This window comes from Rhincodon typus, chromosome 18, assembly GCF_021869965.1.
Source record: "Rhincodon typus isolate 14 chromosome 18, sRhiTyp1.1, whole genome shotgun sequence".
Lineage (NCBI taxonomy): Eukaryota > Metazoa > Chordata > Chondrichthyes > Orectolobiformes > Rhincodontidae > Rhincodon > Rhincodon typus.
The window spans coordinates 1,563,853-1,591,740 of record NC_063349.1 but is presented as its reverse complement, the minus strand read 5'-3'; the positions used below and the strand labels follow the sequence as shown (position 1 = coordinate 1,591,740).

At 43.5% G+C, this 27,888-nt stretch overlaps 1 protein-coding gene across 1 annotated transcript in view; it reads left to right on the top strand.

Moving 5' to 3' along the window:
* LOC109937165 (aldo-keto reductase family 1 member B1) overlaps positions 1–15,357 on the top strand; it is a 49,813-nt gene extending 34,456 nt beyond the window's left edge. Inside the window, exons 8-10 of the mRNA XM_020535767.2 lie at positions 3,391–3,474; positions 3,849–3,931; positions 15,059–15,357. Of these exons, the coding sequence (XP_020391356.1) occupies positions 3,391–3,474; positions 3,849–3,931; positions 15,059–15,092 (201 nt within the window). The 3' untranslated portion in view covers positions 15,093–15,357. The remainder of the gene's footprint in view (positions 1–3,390; positions 3,475–3,848; positions 3,932–15,058) is intronic.
* Positions 15,358–27,888: the final 12,531 nt, after the last annotated feature.

Sequence of the window (27,888 nt, the reverse complement as noted above, 5' to 3'; positions counted from 1 at the left end):
CACACCCTGGAAAGCCCACCTGCATCTGGCTTGGAACTGTTAAATTGCTTAGCAACATCCAAATCAGAACCAATCAAAATGCCTATCTGGTTAGGTGATCATCTGGTTCTACTGGAGGTTGTGATACCAGTGTGACTGTATCAGTGTTTGCAGGACCAGTCTTTAACAAATCATTTTGGACTCCAACCTTAAGTTTGTATAAGACCTCGACTAGACAGGGAACCTTTACAGATTAAGGGTACAGCTTCGGTTCTGTTCCTGTATGAGAAGCAGCTGGTTGTTTTTTTTTTTTTTAAACCATTGATTGTAGTAAAAGGCTGGGGCCCAAGTCTGATAGGGCGTGATTGTTTGAGAAATATTCACCTTGATCGGCTCAACATGTTTCAATTAGAAAATGGCTGCCTAATTTAAATACCTGGAAGTTTGAGGAAAGTCTAGGGACTATCAAAGTAGCCAAGGCCTTGCATGTTGACCAGGAAGCAATTCCACAATTATGCAAGTGCCATTTCCCTCGTGCGTAAAAGTAGAGGCAGAAATAAGGAGGCTAGAAAGTGAAGGAATCATCAAACCAGTGCAATTTGCGGAGTGAGTAGCGCTGGTCATACTGATTGTGAAACCTGACAGGTTAGTTCGCCTTTGTGGGGATTTTAAACAAACGGTAGACAGCTGCTTGCAGCTGGATAAATGCCCAATCCCTCGCATACAGGACTAGCATACAAAGCTGGCGATGTGGAGGTGCTGGTCATGAGCCTTGCATACTTGCAATTGTGATTAGATAAGGATTGTATGCTACAATTAAAACCCATGTGTTTGTACCAATGTACACAACTGCCATTTAGGATATCGTCAGGCTGTGCTATTTCTCAGTGGACAATGGAGAACATTTTACAAGGTCTACCCCAGGTCGCTATTTATCTGGATGATTTGCTAATGACAGGGAAGACCAACAAAGAGCACTTAGAATTCTGACATAATCCTGAGACATTTCTCTAAGACAGCTGTGCACCTTTTAGAAGGGAAAAACGTGTGTTCCAGGCACCCAGGTGACCTACTTGGGCTACGGAGTCGACAAGTCCGGGTTATCTCCGTTGGAAGAAAAAGTGAGGGCGATCAAAGGTGCTCTGGCTCCTATGTCTGTATCGGAGCTTAAGTCGTTCTTTAGACTGGTGAATTATTACAGAAAATTCATGTGTAACCAGGCCTCCACCCTGGCATCCTTACATCTGCTATTGAAAAAGTGTCAGCCTTGGAAGGGGTCTCGTAACCAAGATGTAGCCTTTGGAGAAGGAAAGATGGCAGCTGTTGTTGTCTAAGGTGTTGGCACACTGTGATCTCAAGTGAGAGCTGGTGTTGATGTGTGATGCCTCCCTGTAAGGAATCAGGGTAATGTTGACTGACCGATGGTCCAATGGAGAAGAACACCTAGTAGCTTTGGCTGATGCAGATAGCAAATATGTCCAGATAGAGAAGGAAGATTTGGCGGTCATCTTTGGTGTGAGAAAGTTCCACCAGTACCTTTTTTACAGACGTAAATTTGTAACAGTAACAGACCATACTCCCTTTTTAGGGCTACTCAAAGCGGACAAGGCCGTGCTGACCATAGCTTCAGGTTGACTTCAGCGGCAGGCTTTCGTTCTAAATTACAAGTTGGAACAGCATCCGGGAGGCCAAGTAGCAAGTGCTGATGCCTTGACTTGCTCCCCCCACCCCTGCTGGCAGATACACCAGCGGTGGTGCCACCACTGGAAGAGACCATTCTGGTTTTTAAACCTTCTGGATGCACTTCCGGTCACCGCTGACAATATCAGATGGTAAACACACAGATCCCATCCTGTCAAAGCTAAAAGCTGGTCGTGATGGGGGAAATGATAGGGTCATCACAACCAGAAGTGAAACCTTTCTGCACTTGAGACCAGATCACAGTAGAGAATGGTGTTTTATTAAGGGAAGCAAGAGTGATTGTCCCAAACAAAGCTTGCCACCAGATACTGGCTGAACTCCACCAGGATCATCCAGGGGTGTCCAAATGAAGATGATGTTGAGAAGTTTATGTCTGGTGGCCAGGATTGATGCAGCTATAGTTGTCTTGGTGGTAGAGTGCCAACAAGGACAGAAATGACTGCCAGCAACTACCCCACACTTGTGGGAATGGCTGGGTGAACTGTGGACTTGATCACACCATCAACTGTGCCAACCCTTTCATGGTCTCTATGTTCTTGGTCATTGTGGGCACCCACTCCAAAGTGGTTGGATGTGCATAGAGTTCATTCCCCAAACATGGGGATGACGAAAGAAAAACTGCGCACATCTTTTGGAATACATAGACTCCAGGAAGTATTGGTTACAGACAACGGGCTGTCATTTCCCAGCAAGAAATTTTAAATATTTTCTAAAGTCAAATGACATTTGGCATGTATGGGTGGTTCCATACCATCCATTGTTCAATGGGCTGGGGAAAGAGCAGTCCAAATGTTGAAGGCATGTTTAGAGAAACCGCCTACAGCTTCACCTGATACCAAACTATCCCAGTTCCTGTTTGATTGTCGGGCCACCACTCATGCAACTACAGGGACAGCTCCAGCAGACTTGCTAATGGGGAGAAGGCTCTACACCAGATTAAATCTGATCTTCCTGGACTTTGGGGGAGGGAGGATATCCGGCATCAGGAATGCTGGACACAAGATTCCTGTAAATGAGAGAGACAATTTACTTCAGGGATGAAGTTTGGTGTTGCAACCATTGAAATAGCCCTGCACAATTAAGAGGCATGATTGATGTGAGATGTAGTTCTGTGATGTACAAAGTTCGGGTAGATGAAGTGGTCCTGAACAAGCAGGTGGACCACATGAAAGCTGCAAACTCGCAAATGGGACAGTAGCAAAACATGCCCGCCCCCACAATGGCAGAGAAGGCTGTCAGAACCCATGCATTCTCCTCCCTTTTGTCTAGTGTTGAAGAAACCTTTAGAGGTAGAGATGGACATCAGATGTAGGAAATTGAAATCAAAAAAAAGAAACTAATGATTGAATCTGTTGCCAATTGTTGGAAAAATCCATCTGGTTCACTAATCCCCTTTTGGGGAAGGAAACTGCTGCCCTTACCTTGTCTGGCCTACATGTGAATCCATACCCACAGCAATTTGGTTGACTCTTAACTGCCTCTGGGCAATTGGGGATGGGCAATAAATGCTGCCTAGCCAGCAATGTCCTGATCCCGTGAATGAATAAAGGTTTTTTTAAAAAAAAAAACTTGCTACTGCAAATCATCACTTCCTCCAGTTAGGCAGATGTTTCATACCAGTCAAGATGCTTCCTGGCAACAATGTAGTTATCCTTCACACTTTGTAGTTTAAAATGTACTTGATCTAATTGTGTGGGATTTTTCTTTCAGGTCTTGATCCGTTTCCAGATTCAGAGAGGTCTGGTTACAATTCCAAAGTCCGTTACCAAAGAACGTATTCGGGAAAACTTTAAGGTATGGGTGTCTTGGTGACGGGGAATCCTAAATTCTAAGGTATAGTGGATGTAGAAAACTGAAATGTGTTTGAAAAGCACCCACTTTGGCATTTCTTTATTCTGTACCAAAGTTATTAAATTGAATTAGATGAGAGAAAGTTGGGATTTAAAAGAACTTAGAAAACCGACCACTTTGGGATCCCTGTTTTGAAGACTGAAGTGCCATGATTACTCGGTAACTTTGCTGGTATACCTGAATTTTTTTAAAAATGGGCTATCAATTAAAATATTATTTGCTTGCTCTTAGTGGTGGTGTGGTGCTTAACCATGTTTCTGTAGGCCTTGTGTCCATTATAAAGATAAAAATTTATGAAGATTTGTGCTTTTATGCAGGTTCTTGATTTTAAGTTGAGTGATGAGGAAATGAAGACTATCCTTTCCTTCAACAGGAACTGGAGATGCTGCCCAATGCATTGGTGAGCTGTTGTTAACAAATTGACTATTCTCACTTAATTTTTGATGCAAATCTTTGAATAGCTGTGTGTGCAACACAGATCAGGATGTGACTGCTTTGTAAATAAGAGTGAAGGCAGAGGATTGATGTTGAGGGGAAGGAAGCATTGCTTTCTTTTTAACTTTCAAATTATCACAATGCCTTTGTTACTGAGTATTGCTGAAAAAAGAGTCATGCCCCTCCACGTAGAACAACAAATAATATTTGCATGAGAAAGGGTGTGCTGATTAATTGGCAAGTTGACTTTGGTAGAGGCATTACCTTGGAGAATGTACAGAGAATGCCTGTTCTAGAAACTCAAACTCAAATGCATGATATGTTATTTCTGTTTGCAAAGCACAGGGCTCTGCTTTTGAATGTACATGACTTCTAGGCCACATGACAGAGCCACACTGCAACTCCGATTGATGATCTTAAATTAGTTGTTGTAGTCCTTAGCGCACTTGAGATCATTTTGCAAATGTGTCCAACAATAGATATGATTTTACAATTGGTAACTTGTTCTAAGTTTTTTGTAAACAGGGTCTGGTTGAGTACATCAGCACTGTCTCAGAGATAGTAGGAACTGCAGATGCTGGAGAATCTGAGATAACCAGGTGTAGAGCTGGATGAACACAGCAGGCCAGCTAGGCCCGAAACGTCAGCCCGAAACGTCAGCCTTCCTGCTCCTCTGCTGCTTGGCCTGCTGTGTTCATCCAGCTCTACACCTGGTTATCTCAGCGCTCTGTCTGTTGCGTATACAGAGAGTAATATATCCTTTGATACAATCTGCAAGTTGTTGGAATTTAGATCTTATGCACCTGGCATCACAATTTATAAACTATTACTTATCTGTGTGATACACAGAACCTCACTTTTGGATTGATTGCAGCATTCTGTTAGTACTTGTGTTATTACTGTCAATGCATTGTGCCTGTTTCAGCTTGGGGACAGGCATCCTCTGGTGCATTTGCTCTGGCCCTGACCAGAGTCAACTTACCTGGTATGAATTCAAATAAAAGCAATGTCCCATAGTCCATTCTACATGGCACTGGCTGTATTAATCGGAATCCATTTGCCAACCCCAAACAGTACGGCTGTACTCATGCCATATAAATTGTCTTTGTTACCTGAGGACAGATGCAAGAAACGAAGTTCAGATGAATGGGAGATGAAAAGTGTTGGTGGAATGTCTTTTTTTCATTTCTCATCAGTAGGCAAGTTCTTCACTACCAAGTGACTAAATTTAATTGTTATAAGGTATTTGAATCTTCATGTAGGCTGATTGATTAAAGGTTCATGAAAGGTAATCTAATGATTTAGAATACTTTCAAGATAGATCCAGGAACAATCAACTGTGGAACCGTCTAGAGAGGATTTTAGACCTTGCATTGTGTAATGAGGCATATTTAATTAATTAAGACAGTGACCATGATTTAGTTAAATGTGATCTTGAGCTTGAAACTAAGTTGAAAAGAATCTTAAATGCAAACAGTAACAATTGCACAGAATGAGGAAAAAGCTGCCTACAACTAGGATGGTTGGGAAATGGGAAGTCTTCAATAATGAGATAACAAGAGTCCAGAGACTTTCTGTTCCTGTTAGGGTGAAGGGCAAGGCATGTAGGTGTAGGGAATGCTGGATGACTAGAGAGATTGAGATTTTGGTCAAGAAAAAGAAGCATATGTCAGGTCTCGAGTAAATACCTGGAAGAGAATAAAGACAGTAGGAGTATACTTAAGAGGGAACTCGGGAGGGTGAAAAGGGAACATGAGATGCTTTGGCAAATACGGTTAAGGAGAATCCAAAGGGATTCTACAAAAGCATTAAGGTCAAAAGAGTAACTTAGAGAACAGGGTCCATTTAAAGATCCAGCAAAGCTGACTGTGTGGAACCACAGGAGATGGGGGAGATACTAAATGAATATTTTGCATCAGTGTGTACTGTGGAAAAGGATTTGGAAGCTAGAAAATTTAGGATAATAAATAGTGACAGCTTGAAAAATGTCCATATTACGGAGGAGATGGTTCTGGACATCTTAAAACGCATAACGGAGGATAAATTTTTTGACCAGAAAATAGAAGGAGGCATAGCTCAGGAGCAGGCAGCTGGGATCACGGGAATCCCTGGAGTATATGGGGGATACAGGAGTTTACTGAAGAAGGAAATCAGGAAGGCAAAAAAAGGCATGAGATAGCTTTGGCTGAGAAGATTAGGGTGAATCCAAAGAGATTCTTTTAAGTATGTTAAAGGAAAGAATAACTAGAGAAAGAATAGGACTCCTCAAGGACCAAAGTGGGCATGTTATGTGAGGAGCTGCATAAGATGGGCGAGGTCCTCAATGAATACAATTCCTCTGTTTACTGTGGAGAAAGATATGAAGACTAGGAGAAGTTAGTGGTGATATCTTTGGGATAGTCCATACCACAGTACATGAGGTGTTGGAAGTATTAGAATGTACGAAGGCAGATAAATCTCTCGGTCCTGACAGATATATCCAAGAACCCTGCAAGAGGCTAGGGATGAAATTGCAGGGTCCCTGGCTGGTATATCTTATATATTTGTTGGCCACGGGTGAAGTCCCGGAAGACTGGGGGGTAGCAAATGTTGTGCCCTTGTTCAAGAAGGGCTATGATGAAAAGCCTGGGAATTATAGACCAGTAAGCTTAACATCTGTGGTAAGTAAGTTACTTGAGAAGATTGAGGGATAAAATATATATGCATTTGGAAAGACAGGGTTTGATTAGGAGTAGTCAGCATGGCTTTGTGCGTGGGAGATCATGCCTCTCAAATTTGTTAGAGTCCTTTAATGAAGTGACCAGGAAGGTGGTTGAGGGTAGAGCGGGCAGTAAACATAGTCGATATGGATTTCAGTAAGGCCTTTGATAAGGTTCCGCATGGCTGCGCTGGAAGGTTAGATCGCATGGAATCCAGGGAGAGCTGGCAAATTGGATACACAATTGGCTTGATGGTAGGAAGCAGAAGGTAATACTGGAAGGATGCTTGTCTGACTGGAGGCCTGTGTGGTATGCCTCGGGCGTTGGTGCTGGGCCCATTGCTGTTTGTTTTTATTCATTAATGGGATGAGGACGTCGCTGGCTCGGCAGCATTTATTGCCATCCCTAATTGCCCAGAGGGCAGTTCAGAGTCAACCACATTGCTGTGGGTCTGGAGTCACATGTAAGAAAGAGCAGATAAGGATGGTGGTTTCCTTCCCTAAAGGACCTTCGTGAACCAGATGGGTTTTTCGACAATTGACAATAGATTCATGGTCACCGATAGATCCTTAATTCCAGATATTTTACTGAATTCAAATTCCACCATCTGCCCTGGTGGGATTCGAACCCGGGTACCTGGAACATTGTCTGGATCTCTGGAATAACATTGCCTCCCCCTATCTATAGCGATGATTTGGATGAGAATGTACAAGACACTATTAGTAAGTTTGCAGATGACACTCAAGTCGACAGTATTGTGGACAGTGAGGAAGGTTATCAGAAATTGCAGCAGGATCTTGATCAGCTGGGGAAGTGGTCTGAGAAATGGCAAATGGAATTTAATGTCGATAAGCTTGAGGTGTTGCATTTTGGAAAGTTAAATCCAAGTAGGAGTTTCGTGGTGAATGGTAGGGCCTTGAGGAGTGTAGTGGAAGAGAGGGACTTTGGAGTGCAGGTGCGTGGTTCTCTGAAAATGGAGTCACAGGTAGACAAGACAGTGAAGAATACTTTTGGTGCACTGGCCTTAATCAGTCAGGGTATTGAGTATAGAAGTTGGGAAGTTATGATGCACTTGTATATAATGTTGGTGAGGCCGCACTTGGAGAATTGTGTTAAGTTTTGGTCATCTTGCTATAGGAAGGATGTTATTAAACTGGAAAGAGTGCAGATGAAATTTACAAGGATGTTGCCAGGACTCGAGGGACTGAGTTATAGGGAGAGGTTGGACAACCTAGGACTTCTTTTCTTTAGAGCATAGGAGACTGAGGGGGGATCTTATAGAAGATCATGAGAAGCATGGATAGGGTGAATGCATTCAGTCTTTTTCCCAGCGTTGGGGAATTGAGGACTAGAGGGCATCAGTTTAAGGTAAGAGGGGAAAGAATACCAGCAGAAGTGGTTGAGGTGGGAACGTTAACAACATTTAAAAGGCATTTGGACAAATACACGGATAGATAAAGTTTAGATGGATATGGGCTTAGCGTAGATGCACATTTTGGTCAGCACGGACCAGTTTGGGCCAAAGGGCCTGTCTCCGTGCTGTAGGACTCTATGATTCTTAAATCTCCAGGACCTGATCAGGTGTACCTGAGAACTTTGTGGGAAGCTAGGGAAGTGATTGCTGGGTCCCTTGTTGAGATATTTGCATAGTTGATAGGTGAACCTCAGGTGAGGTGCTGGAAGACTGGAGGTTGGCTGATGTGCCACTATTTAAGAAAGGTGGTAAGGAAAAGTCGGAACTATAGACTGGTGAGCCTGACATCAGTGGTACGCAAGTTGTCTGAGGGGAACCTGAGGGATATGATTTACACGTAGTTGGAAAGGCAAAAACTGATTTAGGGATAGTCAACATGGCTTTGTGCATGTTTCACTAGCTTGAGTATTTTTGAAGATGCAACAAAGAGGATTGATGAAGGTAGAGTAGTGGTCGTGATCTATATGGACTTGAGGTGTTCAGCAAAGTTCTGCATGGTAGACTGGTTAGCAAGATTAGATCATGTGGAATATAGGGAGAACTAGCCATTTGGATACAGAACTTGAAGGTAGGAGATGGAGGGAGGTATTGGAGGGTTGCTTTTCAGACTGGAGGCCTGCGTCCAATGGTATGCCATAAGGATTGGTGCTGGGTTCTCTGCTTTTTGGCGTTTATATACTTGATTTGTATGTGAACATAGGAGGTAATGATTAGTAAGTTTGCAGATGGCACCAAAATTGGCGGTGTAGCGGACAGCAAAGAAGGTTGCCTCAATACAACAGAACTGAGATCAGATGGGCCGGTGGGCTGAGGAGTGTTAGATGGAGTATAATTTAGACAAATGTGAGATGTTGCATTTTGGAAAGTCAAATCAGGGCAGGACTTGTGCACTTAATGGTAAGTTCCTGGGGAGTTCTGCTGAACAAAGTGACCTTGGAGTGCAAGTTCATAGTACCTTGAAAATAGAGTTGCATGTAGACAGGATAGTGAAGATGGTGTTTGGTATGCTTGCCTCTTTAGGTCAGTGCATTGAGTATAGGAGTTGGGAGGTCCAGTTGTGGCTGTACAGGACTTTGGTTAGGCCACTTTTAGAAAAAGCACTTAGTTCCGGTCTCTCTGCTATGGGAACGATGTTGTAAAATTTGAAAGGGTTCAGACAAGATTTTCAAGGATGTTGCCAGGGCCAGAGGGTTTGAGCTATAGGGAGAGCTTGAATTTGACTGGGGCTATTGTCTCTGGAGTGTCGGAGACTGAGGGGTGACCTTCTAGAAGTTTATAAAATCATGAGGGGCATACTTAGGGTGAACAGCAAAGGTATTTTCCCCAAGGTAGCGGAGTCCAAAACTGGACGGCAGGACAGGACAGGTCTAAGGTGAGAGGAGAAAGATTTAAAAGGGACCTAAGGGGCAACTTAGGGTGGTGGTGTGTATGAACTGAGCTGCCAGAGGAAGTAGTGGAGGCTGGTACAATTATGTTTAAAGGCATCTGGATGGGTATATGAGTAGGAAGGGTTTAGAGGGAAATGGGCCAAATGCTGGCAAATGGGACTAGATTAATGGAGGATATCTGGTCAGCGTGGATGAGTTGGACAGAAGGGTCTGTTTCTATGCTGTACAGCTCTCTGACTCCATGATAGGGTAAATACTAAACAGTAGGAAGCCTTGAAAGAAATGCTTCAAGATCAGAGATCATAGAATCCCTACAGTGTGGAAACAGGCCCTTTGGCCCAACAAGTCCACACCGACCTACCAGACCCATCCCCCTATAACCCACCTAATCTACACATTCCTGAACTCTACAGGCAATTTAGCATGGCCAATCCACCTAGCCTGCAAATCTTTGAACTGTGGGAGGAAACCGGAGCACCCAGAGGAAAATCTCCACACACAGTCACCCGAAGGTGGAATCCAACCCAGGTCCCCGGCACTGAGGCAGCAGTGCTAACCACTGAGCCACCGTGCCACTGATGGCAGACTTTTCTTTCCCTAAAAAGGGCATTAGTGAACCAGATGGGTTTTATGACAAATAACATGGTTGCTGTAAGTCTGGCTTTTAATTCCAGATTTATTAATGGATTTCAAATTTCACTGTCTGTTTCTTTGGGATTTAAATCTATGCCTCTAGCACATTGGCTTGGTCAGTGGACTACTCCAGTCGCATTACAGGTAGTTCTGTTATAACTTGTGTTTTGTTAATGCGAATTGGCTATAGCGATTGTTGAATAGTGGACGCTGTTTGGATAATGTGAACTTTCCGCTATACAGGTATAGTGATTTTTTCCACAGCTATTTCCCTATAACGCGATTTTCTATAGCGCAGGGTCACAAGAATGAAACTGTCGCGTTGTAGGAGAACTACTTGTGCCACACTGACATTACCTTGCCGGTAAATTATAATGGCAATAACAGTGAAGCCATAAGACAACAGCACCGTAACTGTGAAGGGCGATCAGGGGATGGAGTACCTGAATGAAGTGAAGTCAAAGGTGAAGAGGAGGGATGCAAATCACAACTGTAGTCACATTGGATATTGAACATTGAGATTGGCAAGGTCTCAGCATTGAGAGTGGGAAGAAAGTTGATTTGGGAACACTAAGCAAGAATTGAATAGTGATATTCAAGCAAATTCAAATTTTCTAGGACATCAGAAGAAAGAAAGAATAACATCAGCCTTTAGGGGGATGTATTTATACTTTCCAACAGCCTCGTGGCAGATTAATGTCATCAACATCAGGGAGTTTGGATGCATTAGGGGGATTAGTGAATATAAACATTTACTAGGAGCACAAACTGGCACCATATCACTGACCTGGACTTCATGCAAAACATGAGTAAACCTCTTGCCTGCAATGTTGTTACATTTTTATATGCTTGGTATTTAATTTGTTCACAACCAATCCAGTCAGGCTTCATCCACACCAAGTGTGAAAGATGCTTAAATGCATAGTAATTGATATGCAGTTCAAAATTTTCAATTGGGTAAATATATTGCAGTTGTTAGTTATTGGTATGTGTAGACCTTGCACTCAGTTTTGTCAAGCTGCTTAAAATGTGAAAACAATCATAGAATCCCTACAGTGTGGGAACAGGCCCTTTGGCCCAACAAGTCCACATCGAACCTCGGAGCATCCCACCCAGACCCATCCCCTAAAACCCACCTAATCTACACCTCACTGAACATCACGGGCAGTTTTTAGCATGGCCAATCCACCTAACCTGCACATCTTTGGACTGTGGGAGGAAACCGGAGCACCCGGAGGAAATCCACGCAGACACGGAGAACGTGCAAACTCCACACAGACAGTCGCCCGAGGCTGGAATCAAACCCAGGTCCCTGGCGCTGAGACACAGCAGTGCTAACCACGGTGCCACCCACAAGCTTTAGAAATTGATTTGGCATTAATGCTGAAATTAACATAATGAAACATTTTCAAATTTAACTTAAAGCTACCTATAGCATTTGAACAGCAGTGTTCACTGAGTGCAAATTTGAGTTAGAGATATTTTAGATTTGACATGATTCATGAACAGACAGATGTGTCTGCCGCACAAAATTTAAGCTGCTGATGAGTTGTTCAATAACAAAATTCAGTGAGAAAGACCCATCCTTGGCTGACCTGGAGAAGCTAAGGAATATATTTGAGGAACAGAAGTTTACCTCATCATGCCTGACTTTTGCCCCTATTGCACCTCATCTAATGTGATCTTGCCCACTTCTGAGCTTCTCAAGGCAGATTGCAAATACAATAGGGAATCTCCATAGATCTTGCACAAGGCAACTGGTGAGTGAGTTGTAAGCTTTGGGGAAAATCCATGCATAGAGTTGCATGCTCTTATCTGTAATACTGGCAGGTTGAAGAAGGTGAATATTCATTGAGAAGTCAAAGACTGAAACTGACCTGATGGATACAAAATAAAAGGTGAAACTGGCAAACCGGACCTCAGCCACTTGGAAAGACTTGTACTGAGAAGGCGATTTCCTTCAGCCCAAATTTGATGAATTTGTGTAGATGTTGCAACTTAGTACTTTTGAAACCAAAAAGCACTTGAAATGTCAGGCTTCCAGTAAGACTAGCATAAATGATTTCATGCCTTTAGTATGTGACCACCGTCAAAGGATCATTCAAGTGTGTGCCAAATTCTCATGGAAATACCATGATATGCTCTTTGGTAATCTCGGTCCCCAGCTGTTCTTTCCACCAGAGATAACCAGGTGTAGAGCCGGATGAACACAGCAGGCCAATTTCTGAAGAAGAGTCTAGGCCCGAAACGTCAGCCTTCCTGCTCCTCTGATGCTGCTTGGCCTGCTGTGTTCATCCAGCTCTACACCTTGTTATCTCAGATTCTTCAGCATCTGCAGTTCCTACTATCTCTGTTCTTTCCACCAGCCAGCTTTAGCACCTGGGAGTTGACTGGCAGCTGACCCCAGTGATTTACCCTACCACAGTGGCACAGGAAAGGTACTAGCAGAGCCATCTTTACACCTGTGCCAGAATTGAGCAAGCAATTACAAATGGATCTTTTTGCTTCAATAAGGTGGCTTTCCACCACCTACTCAAAGTAAATGGTCCTTGCCAGTAATGCATACGTTCCATGGAGCAAGAATTGTTCATAGCTGACGCCCAAAACTGATCAAAAACAAAAACCGAAATTGCTGGAAAAGATCAGCAGCATCTGTGGACAGAAATCCGAGTTAACAATTCAGGTCAAGTGACCCTCAGAACTGATTGTTGCAGCAGTCTACTAGTGACATCTGGCCAACTTAAAAATGCCCCATTTATCTCTACTCTTCCTGTGTTAAACAGTCTTCTAACTATGATCTAGTACCTATAGCTCTAAGCCCTTACATATTAATTAACCATGATGTGATTTCATGGCAGAACAGAATGATCTTCCTTCCCCACTTTCTGAATTGGCTCTGGTTTTCTAATAGATTTCTAATGACTTGCTGCTGCAATTGAAGTCAGTAAACTAAGATAGTCAGGGATGACCATAGTGTGCATGGTTCAGGCAACACTTGCGTGATGGAGAGGAGGTGTAAATGTATCTGTCAATTTAAAAAAGGAAAGTTGGAGCTATTATTCTAACAATGGGCTGGATTTTACAGTAGAAATGGTAAAAGTCAACAAAAAATATCTGAACCACATATATGCATAGTTAAATGGAGCAATAGGGATGTTACTGAAATGTCTGGCTACTCTAGGAACTTTGTTACAGATTCTTGCCAGGAAAGTTGATTGTTCAAAGACACTGAAGTTGCTGCCCTTGTATATATGCACTAATTTTACCTGAAATCATTAAACGTGTCTATTTGGTGTAAGTACTGTTGTGTGATAAATCTTAGTTATTGTCAAGCAATTTCTTTAGGACTAAAAATTTAACATGTATAGAGAGTCTTGTCCCCTCAAACTGTTAACTATTGAAGTCTGAAAGAATTGCATGATTTTCCATTTTTCTTTCTGGCTGTTCTGTTTATCTTTATTTCACTTGCTGTAGCTGATTTGTCATTGTCACTATTCTAACTGCCACCTCCTGGTTCAGTGCTGGCCCTTGAAAAAACTTCATTGTGATTGCATGAGGACACAGTTGATTGCTGTGGACATGCCGTACTCTTTGGATGGTTTCGCAGACAGGAGAATCATACAGTACAGAAGAGACCCTTCAGACTGTCCTGCCAAAATATACTTCTACCTACACTAGTTGCATTTCCCGCACTAAGCCCATAGCTTTGAATGTTATGACACTTCAGATGTTCATCCAAGTACTTTTTAGAATAGAATCGAATCCCTACAGTGTGGAAACAGGCCCTTCGGCCCAACAAGTCCACACCGACCCTTGCAGCATCCCATCCCTGAACACTATGGGCAATTTAGCATGGCCAATCCACCTAGCCTGCACATCTTTGGACTGTGGGAGGAAACCGGAGCACCCGGAGGAAACCCACGCAGACACAGGGAGAATGTGCAAACTCCACACAGACAGTCGCCCGAGGCTGGAATCGAACCCGGGTCCCTGGCACTGTGAGGCTGCAGTGCTAACCACTGAGTCACCGTGCCACCCTAAAGTTGAGATTTCCCATCCCAACTACCCTCAGGCATTGTGTTCCAGGCCCCCCACCACCCTCTGGATGAAAACATTTTTCCTCCAATCCTGTCTAAACCTCCTGCTGTTCACTTTAAAATTATGGCCCCTTGTTGTTAACCCTTTGACTAAGGAGAACAGCTGCTTTCTATTCACCCTCTCCATGCCCCTCATAATCTTAGTTGTATAAGGTCTCCAGTCAAAGTACTCTACTATAAAGGAAATAATCCAAGTTTGGCCACCTTCTCTTCAAAACTGAATTGCTCAATCCCAGATAACATCCTGCTGAATGTCATTTGCACTCTGATCCCTCTGTTCCTCTGAGCTTCCTAGTGTCTTGCCATTCATTGAGTACTTGCTTGTCTTGTTCCCTTTTCCAAATTGCATCTCCTCACATTTATCAGGGTTAAATTCCAACTGCCACTGTTCTGCCCACCTGACCAATCCATTTATATTTTCTGCTAACCTAACACCTTCCTCACTGGCAACCTCCTGGCCAGTCTTTGTGTCATCTGTAAACTTGCGTATCATCTCTTCCCCCTACTCCACCTTCCTCCCCCACCCCCACATTCTCATCTACTTTAAGCACATCACAAACAAAGAGACAGCACATCCCTATGGTATGCCACTGCACACCAGGCTCCAGTCACCCAAACAGCCTTCTAGATTCAATCTGTCTCATATATCATTTAAGCCTACTGATTCTGTATCCATCAAAAGTTTTGGGACGACGTTCAAATGTAACGTTCATTCACTACAAGTAAAATTAAAAAGGTAGAATTAAGATTCCTCCCTTGAAGTACTGGAAAATCTCTAACTTTATTCTCTTTATATTTTAGGTGTATTAAGCACAAGGACTACCCGTTCAAATAAACTTTAAACCTGTACTTCAATTGGGATGTCCTGGTCACGTGTTTGAAAATTTGTGGCTTCTCTTGTTTGTACACTTAAACAGCAGAATTAATTTTAATGCTTCTAAGGGATCTGAAATCCTCTACTTTTTTAAAATAATATACTAGCATGATTTACATCTATGATGAACAAGAGAAATGTTCCACCTCTGTAACTGCACTGTGATATATTTTGGAAGCTACTTGTTCTTATTATGTCCGTAATGCAAATAAACATTTGAGAGTAATTTTGCAGTTCTGCTTGGGTACCTCATTGTATTGCTCTGCAAATCTGGGAATTGTAGTAAAATTGCCCACAATTTCCTGATAAACATGGTTGGAAGGTGAAGTTCCTACTGGTGACATCAGCTTGGAACATTGAACTTTTTTTCTAATTTGAAGCGCAACAATCTTTTTGTTTTTTTTTATATTTATTACTGGGCTTATAAGTGATAAACAAAGGACAAAGATTCAAATAAACTTTTATTATTGGCCCCAAGGTAGCATTACATTGAGCAGATATTTGTCATTATGTCAGACAGAAACCAACTTTATATTGCACCTTAATGGACAGAATAATTAGTTTAAAAATTGGTTATTGGTTATAATAAGTTACAATTCTTTTAAACTTTGATCATTGGATAACTAACTGGTCATAATATAAAAATAGGAACTGCTGGAAAGACTCAGCAGCTTAGGCAGCATTTGTGGAAAGAAATACAGTTTATGCCCAAGACAACTCCTTTTTGGATTAGAAACTTGAAGAAGAGACTGGTTCAGTTTCAGAGTGATGGAGTTATTGGCTAGGAAGCAGGGTTTTGGTAAAGACTGAAGGCTGTGGGCTTAATTTTGCTGGCCCAGACAGTGTAGGTGGCACCAGGCTGAAAAATAGGGAAGAGTCACATTTTAGTGATACCTGATCCATTCCCATCTTTATGGGAAGTTTCCAGAGATAGGCATGGGGATTAAACTGACAGATCACTCCAACGACACAGTCAGTAGCCCCAAATAGAGCCTATTTTCCAATAGTTACGGGATTTTCCTGACATTAGATCAGCAGAACCTGACAGTTCTCGATATGATCTTCCACTCTGGACTTGTGGGTACTGCAGTTGCTCAAAGTGCAATTCTGGATCACACACCCAATCAAGGTGGTTTTTGAAGAGGAGTTTGATAGGATGCTTCTATTGCTTGTATTTGACCTTCAGCTGGTTTCATAGATGCTTGAATAAGCTGGATGGCTGCCCCTGTGCACAAAATGTCTTTGTAACAGCTTTGTAATACTAGCGCAAGTTTAAGATTCATAAATGTACTGCAAGTAGATTGGGGAGGTGCTGTGAGAGTTCTAAGAGGCTGGTAGTTGTCAGATGCCAATGTCTTTCATGACGTGGGCATGTAGCTGGAGCCTGTGGAGCATGCTTAGATGTTGTTACCAGGTGTAACAAGTTCTGCTAAGTTGCCAGTGTGGAAGTGCAAGCATTAAGCTGGCATTCTTCTCAAGGCATGTCAACTTCTTATTCGCTGACAGTGGATGGTCAGATGCCTATTATTGAGGTGAGATGTGCAATTAATGAGGCTGATAGGCAGTAATTCCCATTAATAGCAATTTGCAGGTGAAGAACGAGAATCTTATCTCAATGCCTGAAACATAGTCGCTAAATGCTGCTAGTTCCTCCTGTAGCCAGATGGGCCACTCAAAATGGCAGAATTGGATCATAAAGCATGCTGGGAAATTGAGCCAATCATTAGCCAAAATATCCAGACAAAAGGCACTGAAATAAACAAGCTGCAGACCCAGACTGGCAGGCTGCATAACACAGTTCACAATTGACCTAAGAGGTAGTAGGAACTGCTGATGCTGGAGTCCGATAACGAGGTGTAGAGCTGGATGAACACAGCAGGCCAAGCAGCATCAGAGGAGCAGGAACAGTTCTGAAGAAGGGCCCAGACCTGAAACGTCAGCTTTCCTGCTCCTCTGCTGCCTGGCCTGCTATGTTCATCCAGCTCTACACCTTATCACAATTGACTAAGCCTACTTACCAGGACAATAGGAAACATTGAACTGTTTCCAGATCAAAGGGACTCCTCTCACTCTCTGATCTGGGAAGCCGACCTGATTTGCAGCCCCTGACACTTTCAGAAATGGAGGACCAAAGACGACTCCACCATTCACGTGGCACTGCCTGATTGGGTCTAGTCAATCAGGGGGATCGATTGGGAATTAAAGATCCTCCCAAAGGAGTGCGGAAGCTTCCAAGGATAAGAATCACTGCAACAGCATCCTCTGGAGTGGTAACTCGAGACCAACCACCTTAAGAAAAGGTGCCCCTAGGAGCACGGGGAGTGGAGGACCAGATGACCATTACTATGTGGATTGAGGCCAAGGTCTAGTGTGGTGATGTTTCATCATTCCAAATTAAGTTTTAAAGTACAAGATACTGACTTAAATCTGACAATTAACACTAAATCTAACATATTGATTGTTACTTTGTAACATAATCGTTACTATAGTATTAATTGTGTTAAAACCAATAAAGATCATTTCTTATTGCTATTAAGAGTTGACTCACAGTCCTTTGTGGAATAAACAAGCTAAATACACTGTGGCGAGCACAACACCAATAAAAAGGAAAGGAAGAGGTAAATGGGTAATCGTTCATTCTCCCGCTCACAACTGGAAACAACACACATTCAGTTACTTTGAGTCATAGAGATACACAGCTCTACAGCATGGAAACAGACCTTTTGGTCCTACTCGTCCATGCCAACCAGATATCCTAAATTAATCTAATTCCATTTGCCAGCATTTGACCCATGTTAGTCTAAACCCTTCCTACTCCTACCCATCCAGATGCCTTTTAAATGTTATAATTGTACCAGCCTCCACCACTTCCTCTGGCAGCTCATTCCATGCATTTACAATTCTCTATGTGGAAAAAGTTGCCTTTTAGGTCACTTATAAATCTTTTCCTTCTCACTTTAAACCTATGCCCTCTAGTTTTGAAATTCCCCACCCTGGGGAAAAGACCTTGGCTATTCACTCTATCCATGCCCCTCACGATTTTATGAACCACTAAGGTTACCCCTCAGTCTTTGTTGTTCCAGAGAAAATAGCCCCAGTCTCTTCAGCCTCTCCCTATAACTCAAACCCTTCAACCCTGGCAACTTCCTTGTATATCTTTTCTGAACTCTTTCAAGTTTCACAACTTTCCTATAGCAGGGAGAGCAGAATTGCACACAGTTTTCCAATAGTGGCCTAACCAATGTCCTGTATAACCGCAACATGATGTCCCAACTCATACTCAATGCACTGACCAATAAAGGCAAGCATACTAAACGCCTTCTTCACTATCCTACCTATCTGCAACTCCACATTCAAGAAACTAGGAACCTGTACTCCAAGGTCTCTTTTTTTTCAGCAACACTTGCCAGGACTATACCATTAAGTGTATAAGTCCTGCCCTGATTTGTCTTTCCAAAATGCAACACCTCACATTTATCTAAATTAAACTCCATCTGCTGCTCCTCAGCCCATTGGCCCATCTGATCAAGGTCCTGTTGTGCTCTGAAATAAACTTCATCGCCATCCACTAAACTTGCAATTTTGGTGTCATCTGCAAACTTACTAACCATATCTTCCTTATTCACATCCAAATCATTTATATTAGTGACAAAAAGCAGTTGACCCAGCACCAATCCTTGTGGTGCACTGCTGATCTCAGGCCTCCAGTCTGAAAAGCAAACCTCCACCACCACCCTTTGTCTTCTACCTTTGAGCCAGTTCTGTATCCAAATGTTTCAGAGATAGTAGGAACTGCAGATGCTGCAGAATCTGAGATAACAAGGTGTCGAGCTGGATGAACACAGCAGGCCAAGCAGCATCAGAGGAGCAGGAAGGCTGACATTTCGGGCCTAGACCCTTCTTCAGAAATCTTATACAGATCACTTCTACCCCAGAACAGATTCCAATGATCCAAACAGGTGAATCCTTCTCACTTGCACTAGATCCTCAGCCACGCATTCATCTGTTCTATCCTCCTCTTCCTACTGTCACTAACTCATAGCACCAGGAGTAATCCAGATGTTTCTACCATTGAGGACCTATTTTTTAACTCCCTGCTTAGCTTCCTTCATTCTCTCCTCAGAATTTGGTCCTTTTCTCTTCCTATGTCTTCAGTTCAAATATGTACAATGACATCCTGCTGGTCTCTCTCCCCTTTGAGAATATTCTGCACCCTCCCTGAGATATCCTTGATCCTGGCACCAGGCAGGTAACACACCATTCTGATGTCTCGTTGTCGGCCACAGAACTGTCTGTCTGTGTCTCTGACGAGCGAGTCCCCCATCACAATTGATCACTTGGAATCTGACGTACCCCTCACTACAGCAGGGACAGTCTCGGTATCAGAAACTTGCCGGCCAGTGCTACATTCCCCTGAGAGTCCATCACCCCCTACATTTTCCAAAACAGCAAATTTGTTTGAGATGGGGGCAGACACAGGAGCCTTCTGCACTATCCGCCTCCCTCTCCTATCCTTCCTGGAGGTAACCCATCTACCTGCCTGTATCTGCAATTTTTCTACCTTCCTGAAACTGCTGTCGACACAGCCCAAGCTCCTGTAAATTTGTCATTGCCTCTAACTGACGGTCCAACCGATCCATGTGATCCGATAGGATTTCCAACCAAACACACTTCCTGCAGACATATTCATCAGGAACAGTGAAACTCTCCCTAATCACCCACATCCAACATGAAGAGCACATCACTCTATTAAAGGCCATCATTACACCTTAACAATCTACAGACACAGAGAATAGAATCATAGAATCTCTACAGTGAGGAAACTTGCCATTCGGCCCAACAAGTCCACACTGCCCCTCCGAAGAGCATTCCACCCAGACCCATTATCCTACCTCTGATTTCCCATGTCTAACCCACCTAACCAAAACATCCCTGGGCACTATGGACAATTTAGCATGGCCAATCCACATAGCCTGCACATCTTTGGACTGTGGGAGGAAACCAGAGCACCCGGAGGAAACCCAAGCAGACATGGGGAGAAGGTGCAAACTCCACACAGATAGTTGTCCGAGGCTGGGATCAAAGCTGGGTCCCTGGCGCTGTGAGGCAGCAGTGCTAACCACTGAGCCACCGAACTCAGACTTACTGCTCTAATACTGCTCCAGGCTAACTTATTACCTATGTTTGATGTTTTGAAAACTTAATCAAGTGATGGATCTCAATAAACCATATCATAAAAAGAACCCACTCTACTCACTATTGTAGATTTACAAAAAAGAATAGAAACAGTAAGGTTGCACTTTAAAAATAGCCACTTAGCTGCTGCCCTGTTATGAGCTCCCCCATACAAGTTTTACCAAGGTCATCTGGGAATTTCATTGTTTGTCCAGAGACATTTGAAACTGCGACATTGGCAGTCACCAGTGAAGGTTCATTGCTAGGTCAGACAGCTCTGCATGTTTACTGCTCCTTTTTCCACCTCCCACATGGTTCCTGCAGAGTCACTCATCCTCCTTTTAAAGTTCTATTGTTTTGGTCTCTTTTTTCCCAAAGTTTGAAAACATTGCAACAGCTTATAACACAGTAATTACTGATCCTAGAATTCAAGGAAATCAGCTCCATTACTGAAAAAACCTCAAAAATAGGAGAAGCTTTTACAGCCACAATGTGCTTCCCATCATCCATTTTGGATTACCCAGAATCCTTTATGATGCAATCACAGCCTCAAGTTCAATCCTTTGCACTTTTAATGTATGGTGTAACACTTGTTGCACTTAATGTCCACAAAGTGTCCTCTCACGGAAACAGTTCCTCATGATTGAGCTCGAATCAGTGAGATATATGGAACGGTAAAACAGAGAGAGGGCCTGTGTCTCAGTCTGAGCTCTGGGGCAGCAGTGAGGACCCTCCATGGGCAGTGGGATTGATATATCGAAGATAACTGTGGGTCAGTGATATATCTGGATGGGTCATTGTAGTGATAGCAGAGACGTTAGCTGGAAACATTGTCATTACTTGGACACAGAGAGACACAGGCAGCGAGTTTCAAGGTGCACAGACTGTCACTGCCAGATGATGCATTTTCCCCCACACACTAGTCATTGCTGCAGGATTACCCATCATCTCCATTGCATTAAGTCCTGTTCACTGAAATTTTCTGCACTTGTTCGATTGGTCAGTCAATGGAGCAACCACATTGCTAAAATTTCATATGAACTTGCGAGAAAAACCCCCTCAATCCCAGGAATTGTAGTACTACTCTCTTCGGCGATGGTATGAGAAACTGCCCAATAACGTTTGTTTTCACATTCCGTGGGCCCATCTGTCCGTGTCCAATAACATGGCCCAGGAACGTGACCTGGACTTTTACGAATTCACTCTTAGCCAGGTTTATCACCAAGCCTGCCTCCCGAAGTCGATGGAATAATTCCGATAAATGCTGCAAACGTTCCTTCCATGTGTGACTAAAAATCACCAGGTCATCAATGGACACCATGTAATTGGGTAATCCAGAAATGACTTTATTGGTTAGTCTTTGAGATGTGGTGCACACATTTTTCATACCAAATGGCATGAATTTAAATAGGTATAGTCCTTTCACTGTCATAAAAGCAGAAGTAGACGTTTCAGGTCTGGACCCTTGTTCAGAAATGGTTATACCATCTGTATTAGCATGTTAGACAGCAAATAAAAAACCCTTGTACAATAACCAGGGTGTAGGATGTGGTTCAAATCCATAGGTGTGTCTGTATATTCATTCCCCAATTCTGCAGTCCCTCAGGCAGAGGATAGAGAGTCAATGTTGTCTGGAAAGGCTCAGACATTTTGCTGGAATATATAAATGTCACTGCCCCTCCCCGCGGGTTATGGTGAGATGTTCAGTCACTGATGGGATAACACAAGAGAACGTTTTCAGATATTGCATAACATTACCAATTCCTCTGTATATAGAGGAAAGAATAAAGAACAATACAGCACAGAAACAGGCCCTTTGGCCCTCCAACCCTGCGCCGACTTGTTTTCCCCTTTCATACTAAAACTGTCTTCACTGACAGGATCCGTATCCCTCTATTCCCTTTCTATTCGTGTATTTGTCCATGTGCTTCCTGAATGCTGCTGTTGTGTTTGCTTCCACCACCTCCTCTGGCAGCACGTTCCAGGCACTCACCACCCTTTGTATGAAAAACCTGCCTCACGCATCTCTTTAAACTCCACCCCCGCACTGCCCCTGAACCTTGTACCTGTGTCCCTGAGTAATTGACCCCTTCACCCTGCAAGATAGCCTCATACTTCCCACTCTATCCCTGCCATTCACAATCTTATAATCTTCTATCAGATCAGCTCTCAGCCTCTTCCTTTCAAGTGAAAAGAAATCTCAGTCTATCCAACCTTCCGTCATCGCTAAAATTCCTCACACCAGCAACATCCTGGTAAACATCTTCTGTACTCTCTCCAAAGCATCCACAATATTCTGATAGTGAAGTGACCCAAACTGTATGCAATATTTCAAATGTGGTCTCATGAAAGTCCCATAAAGCTGCAGCACAACTTGCCTGTCCATTTACTCAATGCCCTTTCCAATGAAGGTAAGCATGCACTAGGCCTTTTTCAGTAACTTATCTCCCTGCGCTCACACCTTCATTGACCTGTGGACCTGCACTCCCAGATCCCTCTGCATACTAATACTCATAAGGGTTCTGTTATTCAATGTATAATTTCCACTTGTACTTTACCTTATAAAATGCATTACCTCACATTTGTCCAGGAATATAAATGTATATTATATATGCACACACAAACCTTTCCCAGTCTCGTTGGCACCTGTTGGAGTAAAAATACAGAATAGTTTTAAACGGGACAAGGTTGATTCCAGCAGCAATGTGTAAGACAATATAACTAATCACCTATGTATGTATGAGGCCCCTGGCCTCATCCCATGTCCAATCCTCTCTCTCATCCCCGCCTCCTTGACCTGACACAACCTGTCCATCTTCTCTCCCACCCATCTGCCCCACCCATCCCACTGACCAATCCTCCCCTCCTACCTGCATTCACCTATCACCATCCCATCTACCTTCCCCAGCCCCACCCTTCCTCTCTATTTATTTCCCAGCTCCCCTACCCCTTCCCATTTCTGAAAATGGTCCTGACCCAAAACATCAACTCTCCTGCTCCTCTGATGCTGCCTGGCCTGCTGTGTTCCTCCAGCTCCACACTGTATTGTCTCTGACTCCAGCATCTGCAGTTCTAACTATCTCTCTGTGTGAAAGGTATTGGCTCTTTTGCTGCTTGTTTTATCTCCATTCAAACCACACACTGCCTCTTCTGTTCTGTATATCAGAGGGGCACATGCTGCTGAAGGGGCTACTTCACGACATCTATCTAAACCAGGACTGATGACGTTCTTCACTGTCTCCGCTGCATATTGCTGTATATTATTTTCTCCCACATAATAACCCCCTCATTGTCGACCAGTGTATGATCATCTCTAACACGTTCCACATTAATCTCATACACACGTGTTAAACCCCTGAGCTGGCAGCTGACCAGCCCATGGTCTCTGTGCTATGACAGATTAAACAAGTGAGCATTAGTTATACACAGGGCTACCACATCCTTATCAATTTGTCTCAAGTTTTTCTTTATCTGCTCAAGTACCAATGAATCAAAAGAACTGCAGCCATCATTTCTGATTGTGTCATCGGAGGTATTTTTCTGCACGCTGATTGATTTATGAATGGACCAGGAATGACACCCTCGTGCTATGGCCTGGCTCTGCATTATCTATGTCAGGCCTTAGTCCGTACTCAGCTGTCTGTCCTGAACGCTTGTTCCGTTTCCAAGTTTTCCTTAAGTTGAGCACTTAATATCTGAAGCTTTTGGTCCAAGTCAATTGCATTTACAACGGAGCTGTCTGTGTTGGTACAGGAACAACATCATTGAGCAGACTGCATCACAATCCGACCTTTCCCCCCAGACTCTAGGCCAGCTATTGGTCACCCTGCCCCATGAGGCCAAGGTGCCCGTGTCATCACTTGTTTCACTAAAACCTTTCCAGTGCTTGGGTCAGAAATGAACACCGCTCAGATCAACCAATATTGGAGATGTTTACAACAACAGGTCCCCACTCATGGGGTACGTTATCCTATCAACATTTATCATCTTTACAAACTCTGGTCCATTTTCTGGAGTTCTCTATCCCCTGTTGTAATGTGTGGGGTTTTTTGCGTATTGTGTATTGTTGTTGCTGTAATATTTGTGGTCAGTTTGTTGATCTGTGGATCTACCCACCATTCTCATTATCATTCCCAATGTTGCTGTCCTTAACTTGAGCTGTATCCCCACAAGAAATGGCACTACCACCGATAGCATGGTTCAACTACTGCTGGAATGAAATCTTGCGGTAAACATACATCAGTCAGTGATATGCTCCAATTGTGACCAGTGCATCCAATGACCCTTCCATTTCCTGTCTATCCAGGCACATGTATTACTTGTTATAATCACTTCATAATGCCCTAACCATTGTAGTGTGAATCCTAGCTCCTTCAACATGACCTTCACAATGACCTTATCTCCTACACTGGGCAGCTCGACCTGTTCCAATTCTGCCTCAACCTCTCTGTCCTATCTGATCAGCTGATCGTGAACTTCTAGTCTCAGTCCATGCAGAGACATTCACAGCTTTCTCACAATTGGTTCACTTGTCTCCCCTATTTCCTCGCTACCAGTCACAATATCCCCTGGCAATCTCATTTCCATTCCTGTCATTAACTCCTATGGAGTTAATCCAATCAATCCACATGGTGTTTCCCTCCGTCCCTTTGGGATACTGAGCAACAGATCTGCTCATCCCTCTGACATCTCCTGCATGGCTTCAGCTAACTCTCTATTTGATGCCCTGTACATTGAATTACACACGCCAAAGCTCTGCAGTGGGAGGGGGATGAAATTTTGTTTGATTCCCAGCTACTTACAAATTTCCTAAAATCATAAGATCTACAAACAGGAGTAGGCCATTCAGCCCGTGTGGTATAGGATTCACCCAATCCCTAAATTACTCACTAATAACCAACGAGACGTTTCTCCCTGACTCAGTGAGAGGGCTCCTGTGAAGTCTATTTGTAACTGTTCCCATGAACACTTTGGTCTGGTATGGTATAAGATGCGGTACTAGACTGGGCTAACTGGGTTAATGAGACCACATTATTGACAGAACTTTGTTACATTTCTTCTCATTCCTTTCCACTACCAACACCTGCCCATTGTCTGCAGCAGAGAACTCTCTCCCATGGTGTGCATTTCCGTGGTATATTGTATGAGGTAATGCTGAGTGCAGTGTAATGCTACCACCCTTTCCTCTCTTCACTAAATGCAATTAGCACCTTGCCTGTGGTACTTGATGCCTGGGGCCTTCTTTGCTGCCTCAGCTGCCCATTGATCACCTCATTAAATGGGACCTGCTCGCTTCTGATGTCACTTGGTTCCTAAGCCCATCTCGCCTGACTCTGACATGACCCATTTATTTCTCCTGCCTCTCTGCCCTTCCTGACCATACAGCTCCATCTTACCTGTTTCGTTGGAGGCTCCTGAGGGCTCCGACCTCTCCGTGTGTCTTTCTGGCTTTCTCACCAAACACCCTCCTGCTCTGCCAGCAAGGTTCGACCTCCTCACCCAGCATTGCTGTCCCGATCTGATCCGACCAACCAGCTACAAGTCACATGTCCTGAACGTGATGGTATTTTCCTCGCTTGCCTCGATTTATTTCAGTTCCAACAACACACGAATGTCTCCACATCATTCTGCACAAAGCAGCCCACTTGTGAAATGGCCCTAATCCTCCACCTTAAATATTCAGTCCCTCTACAACCAGCATTCAGAGGCATCAGTGTGTACCATCTACAGGATAGACTGCAGCAACTCACCAAGCCTCCTCTATCAGCACATTCCAAACTAGAAATCTCAACCTCTCCAACACATGTACAGCACACTGAGGGTACACCCACTGATCAAGCTCCCCATCGGGTGGTGATCCTGATTTGGAACAATATTGACTTCCTTCATTCAAACTGGATCTAAATGCATTGATTACTCCCCAAAGCAGTGTGGGTGTATCTACACATGTCAGACTGCATTAGTGTACAGCCAACCTGATATGTTATATTAGAGATGGAAAAATACTGGCTTCACCAAAAAACATTCAGATCCCATAAAAGAGCTAAGCAATAAATGAGCACAGCTTAGAATGAGACACAGAAAAATTCCGTTCCAGTGTCTCCAGGTTACTGGACAATGATCCATCACAGGAACAAGTCTGTTGTCCCAGACCCTCACAAAGGGTCACTGGGTAATGAACAGGCGCAGGAACTGGGTCTGATTTCCCCCACACTAACCCAGGGTCATTGGGGAATGATCAACAACAGGCATTTATGCTGATTTCCCCTCAATAACTGAATTCTGTCTTCCTTACTTTAAATTATTATTCATTATTTATGCTTTTTACTACTTCCTATTATGCCTCGCTGTCTACACAAAACATTAAGACTGTTTTGTCATTTGTTTTTATTTTATCCCATTAAACTGATGATATTGCTCTTTGGTCACTGTTTATTTCAGTAGATATTCCTAATGGAGGTACAAAGATATCAGTAAGTATTTGAATGTTGTGACTTATTTTAAAATATCAATAAATTATTCTACATCCACTAATTTTGATCTGAGCATGATGTCTAATAATTCTGCTTATATTCTTCTCCACAGTTAATTTACTGACAATTGTGATATTGTGTTGGGGAAAGTGTGGACTCTCCAAATGTGTCACTCGCTACCTGATGGCCATGGCTGTGATGGGTCTATTGGTTATAATCCTCGACCTGATATTGAGGCATATTCCAGTTGTTTTTTTTGGAAGGGTTTATTTTTCTGTATTCTCTCCCTGTTTGTAATATCCATGCTGTCTTGCTTTATGCATCCATTGACTGTTCAGTCTGGTTCACTGTCACTTTCACCTTTGATCGATTTGTGGCCATTTGTTGCGAGAAGCTGAAAACTAAATATTGCACAGAGAGAATGGCAGTTCTGGTTCTGGGAACAGTGACAGGCCGGTATATACTGAATCAGAGATAGTAGGAACTGCAGATGCTGGAGAATCCGAGACAACAAGGTGCAGAGCTGGATGAACACAGCAGGCCAAGCTCCTAATGATTCTGTTTGGCAGTATATACTGATCAATGAACCTTGGTTTTGTCAAATCAAATGGGAGGCTCAGACACAGCTCCTCCTCCCCCACTTACAGCCACTGGGTGAAATCCGGTCAGGGTTGCTCCTATCCCTCTCGGGCTGAAGGACCCGGCCCTGAAGCACGTCTACTCCATCCAGCACCAGGTCAGCCCTGAGGAAGCTGGGATGTTCGATGATCCTATCACTTTAGGGGAGCTGACCTGCACCCTCACCTGGATCTGGAGGGGTAAGTCTACGGGGTGGATGAGCTGACCGTGGTGTTCTTCAGGGCATTCTGGGATACACGTGTGTCCTGGGGGCGGGGCGGGGGGGGTTGTCTCTAGGTCGGACAGCTGCCCCTTTCCTGGTGCAGGGCCATCAGCATGCTGCTGCTAAAGAAAGGGGGACCTTTGTTTGCTCAAGAAATGACGCCCAGTCTCCCTCCCCAACACAGATTACAAAATTGTATCAGAGATAGTAGGAACTGCAGATGCTGGAGAATCTGAGATAACAAGGTGTAGAGCTGGATGAACACAGC